The sequence below is a fragment of the Cydia amplana genome, chromosome 8, assembly GCF_948474715.1.
Source record: "Cydia amplana chromosome 8, ilCydAmpl1.1, whole genome shotgun sequence".
In the NCBI taxonomy this organism is placed as follows: Eukaryota; Metazoa; Arthropoda; class Insecta; order Lepidoptera; family Tortricidae; genus Cydia; species Cydia amplana.
Genome location: NC_086076.1, coordinates 6,760,283 through 6,776,639, shown reverse-complemented (window position 1 = coordinate 6,776,639; position 16,357 = coordinate 6,760,283). Strand labels below are relative to the sequence as shown.

General features: G+C 35.9%; 1 protein-coding gene across 7 annotated transcripts in view; it reads left to right on the top strand.

The window, feature by feature from the left end:
- Positions 1 to 16,357, top strand: part of LOC134650185 (3',5'-cyclic-AMP phosphodiesterase) — a 577,846-nt gene that overhangs the window by 221,430 nt on the left and 340,059 nt on the right. The window contains exon 2 of one of the 7 annotated variants that reach the window (XM_063505098.1): positions 14,219 to 14,483. The exons of 5 other annotated variants lie outside the window; for them this stretch is intronic. In XM_063505098.1, coding sequence (XP_063361168.1) covers positions 14,335 to 14,483 — 149 coding nt within the window. In that variant the 5' untranslated portion in view covers positions 14,219 to 14,334. The remainder of the gene's footprint in view (positions 1 to 14,218; positions 14,484 to 16,357) is intronic. One more of the 7 variants, XM_063505097.1, reaches the window with a different exon arrangement.

Genomic DNA, 16,357 nt, shown 5'->3' with positions numbered 1-16,357 from the left:
AAAATTAAAGTGTAAAATATATTATTTTGTATTTATTGTAACTAATATATACACTAATACCTATATTATGTTTATAGCATACGCTAAAACATTTTCGATACTTTCATGTATGTAACTTAAGTAAACAGAAATTGCTAAATTTTCGTAACGCAATGAAACTTTTACACTAATAACAGTAGCCGTACTATACTTGACGTTTACGTTAGTGACTGCGTAAACTCAATCGCAGTCCATCTCCCTCGCACTGATGTATTGGGTATTGGTGCAATGGAGAGGGAATGCGATCGAGTTCATGCAGTGGCTAACATAAATTACATAAGCCATTTCGTGTCAGCCATGCTCGTCTTTAACCTATGTTTTTTTTTGCAATTCGTCCTTAAGTATTATCTTATCTAGGCACTTAAAACATCCTTATGTCCTGAGTAACGCAAAAGTGTCGTGGAGCCGGATGACGGTATTTAATTGATTAAGAACCGTAAGACTAATCCGTAATATTAAATTAATTAATTATAAAACAATTAAATTAATTAATTATTAAACAATTAAATTAATTAATTATTAAACAATGTTCTCTTCCGTTCCAATAAATTATTCTTATGGGAATTTATTGATCTCGTTTTTATTTAGAATCGGCTAAGTTTAATATATTGATTTAGGGATCTGGTAGGTCAGAATTTTACTATTACAAGATTTTAATCCGCCTGTTCCAAAAGTCTGTAACTTAAGCTAAGTTACAGACATGGCTGCTTTAATTCACAGAACCAGAAGTAACAAGTGATTTAACACGTCTTCCGCGGCATGCATGTGATACGTCACCCAAAGCAGTCATCCAACTGATTACAGCTATTCTAGGTGTAGGTAACTACTCGTAAGTTAGAATTAAGTACCTACGCTGCAAGTGTCTGTTTATACAATCACGTCACCTTTTGTGATTTATTTGAGTCAAATAATGATCTTTTGCCGATTCTAATTAAGAGTTGAATATCGAATGAATTATTACATTATTAGCCAATACATCTTTGCTCACCTTGCACTGAAAGATGCTAACGTGGCAGATTAGATGTTGACACAGTGGCCAGATGAAACATTACAATTACGTGCGCAATTTATCAAATTAACCAGTAATAGGTACTCTATTGCTTATTTGGAAAACTCAAATTGTAATTATTTCTAAAAGTTAATTATGCATAAATCCTTTTTATGCTTACATTAAAAATACCCCGAATTCCCGATATATGTAATTTACTGGTATATATGGCCACAAAATTATGTTTATTCGTATTTAATAAAAGCTACTGTCACCTATGGCATAACCCCGCTCAAAATCGGTGACAGTAACAAAAACAATTTTCTGTAACTGTCCTTAACTCTCTGTTTTCCTCACAGCGGGTGGGCAGTAAGAAATTACTCCCTAATTTTCTGATATTAATGCTTTATAAAGCTTAACTAGACATAATTTATGTTACTTCTTTTAGAAAATGAGTTCTACTTCTACTGTTATTGTTTCGACATTAGTTCTATTGAATACCTACTTAGTAAAAACAGAATTATTCATCTTAAATATTATGGATTCAGCAGAATGCAGTATTAAATAAACCTCAACCAAAATGGTTGCACTAATGTCTTTTTAATAAATATAAATGTGTTTCCCTTCCTTCACATTTCTCTCAGTAGGTACGTACTGCAGAAAACATGCATTCAGTTTTATCATAATCAAACAATCATTCTAGTACTTATCTGGGCCGTTGTCCTCTTAGTGTAGGTACTTATTTAGTCAACATGTTAACTGATATAGCGATTTGTGCACCAAAGTACGTACCTGTTTATACACCATTACACCTACTTAATACAATTGTTCGATATGTTTATTTTGTTCACAAATGTGTGAAGTCTGTCAAAATTGTGTCCTTTTAAGGGAATGGGACTTAAAGCACTAAGTGAGGTTTTGAACATGCCGTTACATTCGTGATTTATGGATTTCTCTAACAAAGATCAACATCTTTTAAGCAAACATTGTAATCAAATGAAGATAATAATTTACGTATAGTATATGATTAAATATTTAGTTCGGACCTTTTGGACTAAAAATTACTCCATAAAAACGAAAAATATCGGTATTAAACACCTACGTATAACAGGCAATGTGTACGCTACCTTTTCATGAAACAAACTAAATATTTGTTTAGGATTACTCTGAATCAGTGGACCTGCGCAAACATAAGGGTTTGTCGACAATGCTCTCACACGACACACATACATGCCATGTATTCCCAATGCTTGCAAACCAGTATAACCTAATGTTTAAGATCTATAACAATTTAAGTACTTAATCGGAAAGCGTTTTTTAAGTCATTTTAGTCTTCACTCACCCTTGCTAATTAAGCAATTGGAACGAGTCTCCACTGTCTCCAGGTATAAAATTGACATTAAAAATTATTTACAAATTGTGACAGTGTGCAAATTTTGCTCAAGCTAACGCAAGGCATTTTTCTCTGTGTGCCGTTGACATTTTGTTTACCCTCTTATATTAAATGTATGTCATGTGCAGATTATAAATCGATTTATCGAGTTAATAGTATTGTGTTCAAACTTGCGATTGACGTGCCTATAGCTTCGGTGAGATTACTGCTAAAAGGGTCCTGAAAACATGATACCCTTGATGAAGTCTTTCCGGCAGCAATTTCATTTCTCACTTTTATATAAGTAGTTTCTTTAAATTTTATTGTAGTTTGTACTTGTCTTAATTATGATTTGTTACTATTGTCGGCTTCCTCGTTTAAAAAACAAATGGCAGACTTACTCGTAACTGCCATAGGGCCAAACAGAGATACATACAATAGGTGCAGAAAGAAAAGTGTACCTATTCAATGAATAAAATAAACTATACATATAAACGACATATATACCTCCATATAAAGGAATGCATTATATTTGTTTGTATTATAAATATGTATATATGCTACCATAAAAACCCGTTTTTAGTGATAACGCGTTTTCCTTAGTTGGCTAGCTAGTTTTTTCGGTCTTACAAATAATCGTAGGTGGTTAAGAAATAATTTTTTTTTTTATAATACAATTTACATATAAATCCGGACGTGTAAACGAGTTCTATTACATATATTATCTCCAACTGGGTACTCACCTACTGACTGCGAACACGCAAGCAAATATGTAGATGTCGAGAAAATTGCAAACTTTGGACCACTTCCTTGAGTTCATTCTCAAAGAGTTTAGATAATGAGATGTCTCTTATTTATAATGTGCGCGTGTGGAAGTCATTACAATTAAACAAGAAGTCACAAATACGAAGGAAATAATTAAGTTTTCTGTAAACAAATGTTAACAAGCTCTGAGCGCTGACGTACCTATACTAGGAACACCAGTGTCAAAACTTCTCTTGATTCAGTCGTTACAACTTTTCAAGCCTGTTGCATTGCCGTACTCGTTTGTACTGTACCTAATGTTGGCTCATTAAAATTACCGTAAATTGGGAATTCGGCTTGAGGGCGCTCCATATTTTTGTACGTTAATCCCGGGTATATAAGTACATATCTATCGACGGTATTTTAGGGACTGTGGGGGGTATTAAGAGGTGTATCAACAGTCGTATAATAAATAAAAGCATTTGTGCACTGTGAGTAGTTAAATTTACATTGTTGGGTCATTTTATTTAAAGTTGTAGGTATAGCCTACACTTTTTACAATTTGGAAATTTTTATGTTATCTTTACTCAGAATCACGAGGACTATTCACAGTGTACTTATTTATACGACTCCGTACACAGTTCCTAATATACTGAGTAGGAATAACTACCATAAAATTCACAAATTTGAAAGAAGTCCATTGTACAATGTTTAATAAAATGGCCCGGTTATATATTTACCCTCAATATCGCAAAATTAACCTTTTAGCCCCCGCGACAGGAGAGGTCATTAGTTATAACATGTTACGTTATTTAAACCCTAGCTTCGATATCAATTTTGTACTAATTGCATTTTAATTACGTGTTAAAACTTAAAGACGCTATGATCATTAACAGGCCTTATGTCTTTGCAATAAGGTTTATGTTAACTGTGTCGAATTGTCGATGTTGCCGTTTGGCTTACCTATGTAAAATCGAACGTGCCGTTGTTACGAGTACGCGTCTGCTGACCGAGACTACAGCAGCAATTTTCTGTTTGGAATTTAACTGATCAGCTTTATAGAAGTGTACAATTCTATGATTTTTTATGCCATTTATTCTATTACCACGTCATAGGTCTACTACTACTACTGCTTACAATAAAATTAGTAGAGAAAGCGGCCAAGTGCGAGTCGGACTCGCCCATGAAGGGTTCCGTATTTAGGCGATTTATGACGTATTAAAAAAAAACTACTTACTAGATCTCGTTCAAACCAATTTTCGGTGGAAGTTTACATGGTAATGTACATCATATATTTTTTTTAGTTTTATCATTCTCTTATTTTAGAAGTTACAGGGGGGGGGGGCACACATTTTACCACTTTGGAAGTGTCTCTCGCGCAAACTATGTAGTTTAGAAAAAAATGATATTAGAAACCTCAATATCATTTGTACATCATATATTTTTTTTAGTTTTATCATTCTCTTATTTTAGAAGTTACAGGGGGGGGGGACACACATTTTACCACTTTGGAAGTGTCTCTCGCGCAAACTATGTAGTTTAGAAAAAAATGATATTAGAAACCTCAATATCATTTTTGAAGACCTATCCATAGATACCCCACACGTATGGGTTTGATGAAAAAAATTTTTTTGAGTTTCAGTTCGAAGTATGGGGAACCCCAAAAATTTATTGTTTTTTTTTCTATTTTTGTGTGAAAATCTTAATGCGGTTCACAGAATACATCTACTTACCAAGTTTCAACAGTATAGTTCTTATAGTTTCGGAGAAAAGTGGCTGTGACATACGGACGGACAGACAGACGGACAGACAGACAGACAGACATGACGAATCTATAAGGGTTCCGTTTTTTGCCATTTGGCTACGGAACCCTAAAAACCGGCTAAGAGCATATCGGGCCATGCTCACTGCTCACCTGCTCAGTGTAGGGTAGTAAGTTACCCTTCCGTCACAATAGGCAGCCCTGAACGGGGGCTATTAGATGATGCTATGTATGTTCATAACAAGCAAAATGTCTTTTCTTTAAGAAGGGAAAACCTTTTGCAAAAACTCCAAAACGGCTTAACCGATTATGTTCGCTATAGCTTTCATTCAGTCTTCATTAAGCTCTGCTTTCATACGTTAGAGGGAGCAGAAGAGCACATTTTCCTTTCAGAGCAAAACCTTTTGTCAAGACATGGCAGTTGAAAACTAGTGTAAACTTCTATCAAACGATATAAAATTTCCCTGTTAGGTACTTGTGCTTAATTGTCGTTTGATAATAAAGCCCTTTGATCTAACAAGTGGTTACATGACCCAATAAAGTGTCAAGCCGTTCTCTCTTTTTTTATTTTGGACTAAATCACAGGTTGCACATTAATAAACCATTTCGGAAACGATCTTAATATTGTAACCAAAGTTCACTAACTCGAGTTCTTACAGGGGAACTTATTTAAATTCTATTATTAATATGTGTGGGTAGGTAGTAACTAATTCTGATAATGTCACTTATTTCAACCCCTTATAAAAAGTATCCTTTAGCCTCTTGTAGCTCTGGAGATTATACACACTGGTTTATGACTCTTTCAGACCTGTTCACTACTTTCTTGAAGAACCCTTCCCCCGGGAAAATGTTGGCGAGCAATGGACTCAAGGCTTTTTGTTTTTACCACGTCGACAATCAAAAGGCTTGTGCTAAAACATGTTGCCGATAGTGTCTCGTGCCCTAATTTCATAGCCGTAGTGTTCAGGTCCCGACAATGATTTAAAATAGGACTGGTATGTCTGTACAAAGTAGGTACCTACACAAGTTCGTAGTAACATCGTAAACTAGCTAGTTGCTCCTAGTTTAATAGGTGTTTGTCTTTTCCTTGTCATTGTGACGTAGTGGTCTTCCTCTAATTACTGTTGCACCATTGCGTGACTATCTGCATTATACCTTCCGTAATCAATAGTATGCCAATAAAATTAATTGTACTTATATACCTAGAACGGAGACCTTAGGCGCAGTGAGTATGGTATTATTAAGGCTGTCCAAAGCTTTACGAATGTTAAATATTTAACATAAGTAAAGTTATTCTTTTGCCAACATTTTGCTAAGTTTTAAGTCTACTGCAACATCATCAACGTTTGGGTGAATTAGGCCAAGTGAGTTGAAATATGAAACAAATTTTGTTGATTGATATTCAATTATGCGGACATCTAACGCTACCCTAAGGTGTTGCTCCCATTGCTTGCCTACCAAGCGTCAAATCGATTGCTCAACCAGTAGTACTAGTAGTATACTCTTCAATTTCCTGGGTTTCGTTATTCCAGACCATCAGCTCACAATTATGTAGGTTAACCAGAGCGGTTACTCAGCTCGACTCCGTTCCATAAGGAACAGAAATAAACGGCCTGGCTTTTGTTGATCGTTCCATCGACTAAACATTCATGGATCCTGTCAAACTTTTAATTAGGTGATGATAAAATTGAGTAAGCAAATGGTCAGAACACAAACAGGTGCAGATTCGCTAGATTTTAACGATAATTCTTAAATGGCGGCCACCATAATAGAACCACTGTTGTGAACAAAGACGACGAACGAAAACTGATTTGAAATGTAGGAATGTCATCGAAGTTCTACTAGAGTAACCAGCAACAAGTTTCGTAAGATTAATGCCACAATATTTGCAATACTTTATGAATCACAAGCCATCAAAAATCGACGTAGTTAGAGGGTTCGTCTAAGGTAGAGAGAGAATATTTGTTGTTACTCTTGCTCATTATTCTGCTATTTCACACAGTATGTTTGAACACCTACAGCTAGATTTGTGAGAAACGATTATGATCGACACGAAATCATCGCAGCATTACCGTGACGTCACGGCCGGGCGTGGCCCATTGTCCTTTTATCTCGACGTCGCTCGCCTGCTGTTAAACACGCGCGGATATTTTGGGCGCAATTTTAATTAAAAATCACTTTCATGGTTCGTCTTAATTTAGTAGTTACGTGGTGACATATAATAAAATAAAATATATTCGTTCATTTTTATAATCTAAAAATGAGTATCACTTTTATCCCAAACATTATGGAAAAATGTAAACAGAAAAATGTATTTTTACTATCTAATGTGACTACCGAATAAAATAAAATATTTTCGTTCATTTTTCTAATCTAAAAATGAGTATCACTTTTATCCCAGACATTATGGAAAAATGTAAATAGAAAAACGTATTTTTACTATCTAATGTGACTACCGAGTCCTGTTATTATAACTACATACATAGTTATATCTAAATTACGTTTGTTGATTTCCTTTTGGGAAACCCCGCAGTACTTTTGACGAAGTAGGTACACCGTCACTTGTACCTTTTTAAATACTTCTTCCTTAGTTTTTACCACTATGTTGTATGAAGCTAAGTCCTTTACGTCCTGCCTATTCATGTATGTACTTAATTTATTAGGTTAATATGACTTATGATGTAATAGAATCAGATGTTAGCTCGAGGTCCCTTTTAGCTGCGAGGACCTAGACTTCGTAACAACTAGAATCCATCCACGACACGTATCAAACGTCTAACTGCGAAGTTTCACTGAAGATACGGAAGAATTCATTATTCGAGACTTCGACACTTACTGAAACGAGTTTCTGCTCCTGAAAACGCCTTTCACCAGAAGTAAAGGGGAGAGCAGCCTAAAATGGGTTTATTTATTGCGAAATTATGCATTTGTAATAATAACGTGAACGCCATTTGTAAGTTCAGATCGGACACTAGAGTCATTATTTCCACCGGTCTTGGAGAATCATTTTTATCGTGAAGTATAATTTATTTTGAAGAAGTAGGGTAGCAGTTTAATTTGAAATAATATAGACAGGTTGGGCATAGATTATTAACGCGCTTAGTTTGTTCAAAATTGAGTAATATGTAATGTCTAGTTTGGCTACTTAGTATTTTTTGCTACAGTCGCGGCAAATGAGGTGAAGCCTTATCACACAGAAACGCGTAAAACAATTGATGTATGCAATTGGCGAAGAGGTTTGCGGTGATAAAAATAAAATGAGGGCCGTAGCTAGCGTGCGAGCAGTGACGTCAGCAAATTATGTGGGCTTGCCACTTGTAACATATCGGTCACTTTAGCTAACTCGTATATCAATGCTTATAATGCTGTTTCAGAAGCTACCTTAACTTACATACATTAGAGTCAAACCTGGCTAGTTAGTAAAAGTAGGCGGTGAACTTTTGGAGGTTGTATGCTGTACGTTAGGATTATTGCCAGCCTGTACGCCAACTGGAAGTGATTAGGGATTTTATTCCACTGGCAACCATGCCCTTGGGATTATTATACTTCACAGAAGTTGAATCGCTTTTACGGTTAACTTACGCTTTCAACAGCTTGATACAAATCTGGATATTTGGAGTAGGTATATCGTCAAAACTTCGATCCCTGCATTATTATTTTTTATTGTACATGCTATGATGTATTGGATTTAGTTTATTTTTAACGAGTTTGAAAAACCAATATCAATAAAATATAACCAACATTTAATGAGATCTTGTACCGAATAAATATTCATGAAATCGGTTTTAATTATGAGCCAAAAGTAATAACCATCAACTGCATTAACGGCATAAAATGTATGTTATGCGATGGTTTTAATTATTCAAGGAACATACCTATGCCAGTTTACTTTAATTATTGCCAAATTGTGAGAGCCACAGACAGTTTTAATGAAGCGTATTTGTACGTAAAATGTTTATGTAAAAGAAATAATTGTTTAATTAAACGTTTGAGCGATGCTAAAAATAAGTAAGTTTTTAGTTCCGAATGCGTTTACATGTGTCTGCAGTTAACGTTTTGTACAAGTCAGTAGTTTCAAATATTTACCACTTTTACATCTTTAACCGTCGCCTGATCTACAAGTTTTGTGGACATAGTTGAAGTCCCATATCTTCTTTGCTAGTTTAACTCTTATTACCATGTTCATAAAATACAACCTGTTCCGCTTAAGTCACTGTAGTCGTAGCATAATCACCAGACACATCTAGCAAATTAGGAACGTGTGATTAATAGTCTAAGAGCGAGTACTATGAAACAGCATACAATTTATATACCTAGCAATCAAACTTCTGACAATGCTATCCTTATTATATGATCCGGGTCTATGATAGCTGTATATTGGTAGGAAACTCAGTGGCGGATTAACAAAGATGTTTTAAAATCAATTGAAGATGGTCACATGAGTCTTGGCTCTGAGCTAATTTTTACCCCACTACGGCAAAATCAGAATCGGCTTAGATATAGTTTGAGCAGCCGATGTATGTTCTCAGATGTGTGTGTAGACTGTGTAGGTGCGGGTAAGTTTGGGTCATATGTGAAGTGTCGATTCCTCTTTATGGTTCACACTACAGGCTAGGCTATTGTTTCTTTCAATTTATTTTACAAGCCCTTTACTGGTTTGGTACCTTGGAATTCTGTCGCGTCCGGATTGATCAATAAATAATTAAATATAGCATAGAAGGTATGCCAGGTACACAAGAGGGGTTTCGTTATTCTTTTTTTCTACTCCCGTACTTTTATTTGTCATTTAAAGGCTCGTGCACACACCTTTAAACCCCTATCTTATTAATAGTTGTCAAGACAAGTCTTTAGTCTATTCCCCAAAAAAGTATTTGTGCATACACGCAGTATCTTTTTGGCACTTTTACGATAATACTCACGCCACTCGCCTTTTTTGACCTCTCTTAAACAACGGTTGCATAAAATACTATAATTGTAAACCTTTTCCTGGAGCAAGCTCTTCGTCTATTATCATTTACGCGTTATTTAGTTTAATTTAATCAAGGCACGTCACACTTTGTGTAACTTGATGTCCTATTTAGGAGCCTTTATCTAATTGACAGGATGTTAAGTAGTGGGTTGGTATATTTGAATGTTTTATCTATATTTTGCATGTAAGTATACGATAACAGGTACGTACTAGGTCACCCTAATGTTCAAGTGGAGATGACATAATACTTATAATGGTACCTAATTATTAGGGTAGTAAATCTATTTTTGTTTTTTTTTTCTTTTATGGTGCAATAAAGTAACATATTTACTTTTACTTTAAGTTATAATTATGTTTATTGTTTGAGAATAGTATTGTGTATTATGTAAACCTACTTCAATAGAATACATTATTGCTATGTTTAGGTTAAAATTAAGGATCTCATAATAGTATTCGTATATCACAAATAAGTACCACACAACTGAAATCATATGTAAAATATTAGGGACCAATTTGCTGACAAAATAAGAGTTTATTAGTTTGATTGCCTGAAGCGCCATGATATGAAAGCTCCGACACATGCAATAGCAAACATTCCCACGCTTCGTTTTGTTAGAATTTAACTTGCTCTGTGCTCTTATCTCCAACTGCAGGAGATCCATAATAATGAATTGCTGGAGCAATGTTTTATTGCTCCAGCAATTCATTATTATGGAGGCACATTTGATATGAGTATTATTGTTCATTGTTTCCGAGTTCATTCATTCCTATGCGCCTTATTTAGGCGAACCATTTGTGACGGGCCTTTGTTTATATTGTCATTAGCCCGTTTATTTCCAAGGCACCTTTATAATTATTGTTAATTACTTACTGCGTTATATTTATAAGGCCATAGTAGTTTTTTAGTAAATTTGGGTTTGCTTGATTGTCTTGGGTTAAAAGTAACTAAGTACCTCAAGCTCACGCAGTTAAAAAGATACACGGTGCATGTGGTAATGTCAACATGTTAAGCCGCAGTGAAATTTCTTCAAATATTTTAGTTACTTATTTGTAGCCTTGAAAACAATAAAAAAATTCATTTCCCTTGAAATGTTAACTTATGATTATCAAACGGCGAGATATGAATTATTAAATGACACCGGAGTCTTAGTAATAGGGTTTCGTTTTTAGGTACCCTTTGGGTACGGAACCCTAAAAATTTAATTCAATAGGATTAAATATCCTAATTCTCATTCTCACTCGATATTCTCAACGCAACTTTGCAATTAATCCAAAATGGGGACCAGCTTTTACTCAATTCTTATCGTACATCTACATTTTCACAAATATACGTGACAGTTTATTGACACTAAGTTATATTACTTAGCAAAATATACCTTAGGTCTTGTTTGTACGGTATAAATTTTAACGCCTGCCGATTATGAACGGCAAATAGCTTTGGCGGTGTGCGTGCCGCGAGCTAGTCAGGCGCTTCACGCACGCAAAGGTCGAGATCGCCGATTAATCGCAATACATGCTTACCCTCCAAGCCTTATTGCCTCTCGACCTTCCCCTGGCGACTCAGCACAATAACTTATCGTAAGTTACGTAGCCTCCTTCACGGTCATGGCCTTACCTTACGGTTTTCCTGTGACGGCACAAACATGACGTTTACTGATCAATACATTTGTGTCTATGAATCGACGATGGATAGCTATTTCCGTGATTGATGTTCATGTGCGTTTGTTTGACATGCTTTCACTAGTACCAATATTATTCTAAAGCACCTATATTAAAAGTATTGGATTTATTATTTTTTTGTCTTTAATTTATGATACCTATTGCATAAATTGACATCAACTTGACACGCGTTCTTACGAGTAGGTATTTTACTCGCAGCAAAAAGTAAGAAGACCAAATGTATGTGGAATGAAATGTATGTAGGTACTACCTAATCCCGAATGTCTGAAAAACCGAAACGTGCAGTCCCCGATTTACAAAAGGACATAAACTGTTTGCTGTTCCCGACTAACACGAGCCATTGTAGAAGCCGAATAATATTAGGTACACTACGCTACATTAAACAACACTCACATTCTGTAATAATAAAGATAAACGTTTGGCTACCGGCCCCAATATGTCAATATTTAAGTTCTATCTAATATTTAAGGACTAGGAAAAATAGTTATACACAAAGGCAGGCTTCTGGGCAGGCTCGCTCCATCGTAGGGGCCACGTCTTCGCCTCGGCTAGTCTGTGGCCACGAGTAAGCCCATTTATAATAATAATAAATAAAAAGCGGCCAAGTGCGTGTCGGACTCGCCCATGAAGGGTTCCGTATTTAGGCGATTTATGACGTATTAAAAAAAACTACTTACTAGATCTCGTTCAAACCAATTTTCGGTGGAAGTTTACATGGTAATGTACATCATATATTTTTTTTAGTTTTATCATTCTCTTATTTTAGAAGTTACAGGGGGGGGGGACACATTTTACCACTTTGGAAGTGTCTCTCGCGCAAACTATTCAGTTTAGAAAAAAATGATATTAGAAACCTCAATATCATTTTTGAAGACCTATCCATAGATACCCCACACGTATGGGTTCGATGAAAAAAAAATTTTTGAGTTTCAGTTCGAAGTATGGGGAACCCCAAAAATTTATTGTTTTTTTTCTATTTTTGTGTGAAAATCTTAATGCGGTTTACAGAATACATCTACTTACCAAGTTTCAACAGTATAGTTCTTATAGTTTCGGAGAAAAGTGACTGTGACATACACGGACAGACGGACAGACAGACAGACAGACAGACAGACATGACGAATCTATAAGGGTTCCGTTTTTTGCCATTTGGCTACGGAACCCTAAAAACAACGATTGGCACACCAAAATGCTGGGAAGATTTATTTTTACGTAATTAGTAGAACTAAGCTTCGCCGCTAAGAGGTGAAATATATAGGTACCGGCCTTGAGGGCGGGGTCGCGCAGATTTAGGCAGACGGCCAACAGATGGGACAGTTGTTACGGTCGAATCAAAAAACGTTATTGCCTGTGATGGTTTTCCTTTTCATTTTCACGCTTCGCTTCTTTTTTTGTGACCCAAATAACTTAGTCAATCCTACCAGACCAGTTATCATGACTAATAAGCCTTTAAATTTATTGTTATAGTGTAAAAAAACACCAATGTGATGCTGTTGTAAGTGGTGACTAGGTATTTACTACTTACGCATTATAGCAGAAAGTTATATTATAACAACGTTGTTGATTGTATTAATATTTAGCAAGTCATTAAAAGTTGTAAGTAACCTATTTATTTTCTAAAAATAAAAATATTTTTTTAAGAGCAAGAACGACGAAGTGAACCTTAGCTGTTGATGTTTATACAATTTATGTTTACCATTGACCTTTGTTCGCCGATCAACCTATACGGTCACCGAGAGGTTATAGAGCTTAATAGTGTTCCTTCAAGGTGAAAATCGTTTAATGATTATTTCGCATTTAACGCCGAGCCGTATTAAGCGGATAAAAACCTATGTGGCTTCTCCCGAGTCTCCAACAAAGCCGCTCGTCCGTCAATATGGGTATATGGACGGACGACCTGCACACGTAACAGCCATTGGTTAACCGAGCTAGAGTGACTTGAGCCCTTGAGCTAACCAGTGTACTCTAACCTCTAAATCCCTAACAAACTAAGCCGACTCGTAAATCAACTTAAATTGGTCCACCGCCCGTGCTCGTAAGTTAGGTTAGGATGACATCCCAGCCCTGTGTATCTGGGGTTTATCTACATTTCCTGCATTAAATATGCGAATGCTGCTGTTAAAGCTAAAACGTCATATATACGCATACCTTGGTGTTGCTGCTACGCTATTTTCCTGTTCAATCAAGGAACAATAAAGGTAACCGGTGCAGGGGATTTTTTCATTTTATCAAGCACTGGAGATTACCTTTTTAATCTTTACTAGGTACTTATAAGCGCAACATACACACTGGCTTATAACAACACATCTTAGCGTATTAAATGAAACTTTTATCACAATTGGCTGAACGCAGCTTTGTAGATAAAAATGTAATGAACGTAAATGCGAATGTTATAATTTAAGTGCAAATAATATTGTAGACTTGTAGAGTAATTCATGTAGCAATACTCCCGGTCTTCGCTCATTTCGAGTCATTCATTCGACTTGATTGCATCTCACCTGACTTATATCTATCAACATAAGACATGTTAAATTTCCTTATTGCGTTTTAGTGCCAAATCGTTTCAGCCAGTTGTGATTCGACAAGTGTCTCATGTAAAACAAAGACATATATCTTAAAGATACGACTTTGTTTTACTTACGATACAAAATTACTTAATTTTAGGTAGATAGTGCAAAAATCCGTTATACGGTGAAGAAATAATCCAAAAAGGAGAAGGGAAAAATCGAAGATAGACGCGGCATGTTAGTTAAACGAGAGAATACGATTAAAGGATCGTGATGAGCGGAAGGCACCTGCGCGTGCCCGAGCTGCGCGTGAGCGGAGCGCCGCCGACGGCCGAGGAGCAGCCGGACGAGCCGAGCGCGCTGCCGCCGTTCGGGCTCACGCTCGCGAGCATTCCCAGGAGGCGGCACTCGTGGATATGCGGGTAAGCGGTTTACAATAATGTTCCTATGTATTTTCTCACCATGCTCATCAAAAATCAAGGTAGATACAGGCGTTCTTGTCGCTTAGTTTTGTTTGTAAAGGGAACTTGCATGAACATTTATTGTAATTTTGTGCTCCGCGATATCCCTTGCGGTTGAAACCTCAGGCAAAGAGCTCAATTTAATAACCACGCTCGCCCACATTTTCGTTTTTTAATCCTTTTAAATCGATACGTTAAAATAGTTTTTTCTACTCCCGTAATTTTATTTGTCATTTAAAGGGTCGTGCACACACCTTTAAACCCCTATCTTATAGTTGTCAAGACAAGTCTTTAGTCTATTCCCCAAAAAAGTATTCGTGCATACACGCAGTATCTTTTTGGCACTTTTACGATAATTCGTGTAATCACTTAAAAAATATTGTATGAAATACATTGTTGCCAACCTAATTTTAATTGTCATCTCTGACAGATGAGTGAACCATAGACATGTTTTTTTTTTTTTCATTCATTCTTTATCCGCCCGTACCCTCCATTCTTTGCTACTTCTTGAATGAAAAATATTTGTTAAATTTACAATTTTATTTCAAAGTAAGTGCTTGGTCGTAGAAAAAGTATTGTATGCTACGTTGTTTAACTGAGTCAATAAATACTCGTGGCGTCTTTATTAACAATTTTCGGCTTCGCCTCAAATTGTTACTCACGCCACTCGCCTTTTTTGACCTCTCTTAAACAACGGTTGCATACAATACTATTATAATCCATACATACATACTGTGATAGAATTGTAAAGCAATGTCATGTTCATAAACAGACACCATAATTTCAATAATAATAGCTTCTATCATAAACCAAAACTGATCAGATCACAGATAGTAATTACAATTTCAATCAATCTAAATATGACTTCGCCAAATATGAAAGCCGTTATCATAATACAGAGTTTGCACAGTAAATTATTATTGGACATATTGGTTGGGAACTGTTATCCATTAAGGGGTATCTACTTAATAGCGGCTGTCACAAAACTCACAGCGTCGAACGCACAAGTTTCCACACGAATGTGACAAATTCTAATGTTACATACTTATAACTGAAATTAAACTGAAGTTATACTTAACGAAATACCGTATCATGTTTTACCTGCAAGCTCACAGTTGTCATCAGATCTCTCAGTAAATAGGATAAAGAATGTATAGTCGACAGAGTTTCGGCACAGTATAATAAAGAGTACTAGCATACAGTATGGCCGCTCCCTGCCCCGTTGAAAGTGCCGCCCACCCGCTGAGACCTGCTCTCGGTTACCTCACAGTTACCCTACAATGGCTTATCTCACCCACACAAGCATGGTACGCGTTCACCTACACGAGCTTAGGCTGTGTGCGTAGGAACGCGTTAGTTTCATACATTTGATCGCCAGTGTCCGAGGTGTGGTTTCGGGTGGCCAACTTTCTAAAAAATCTTGTAGGTATCTAATACTGATTCTAAAATAGTATATCACGTGCTTTTTACATCTTTACAAATAAAAATATGGCTTAGATGGTGATTAAAGCGAAGTATTTTTTTAAATAAAAGGTCGATTATCTCGAAAACCATGAAACTTATACTAGACCTATAAGTCTATTTTCTGAACAAGCCTAAGATGCCATGTATGTATTGTTGGTGGTTAGAAGGTATAGACACCCAGTATAGATTAGCGTAAGAATAATTTATACTGTAATTTATGATTATGAAATAAATAAACTAAATTAAACTACCTATATAATTATGTGGATTTGGCACTGAAGTACAGATGAATTATTTCAAATGACAGTGTTATTTTCTCATAATTATTATCACGCTATAAATTTGATTTACAGATCCTGTGTATGTAATAA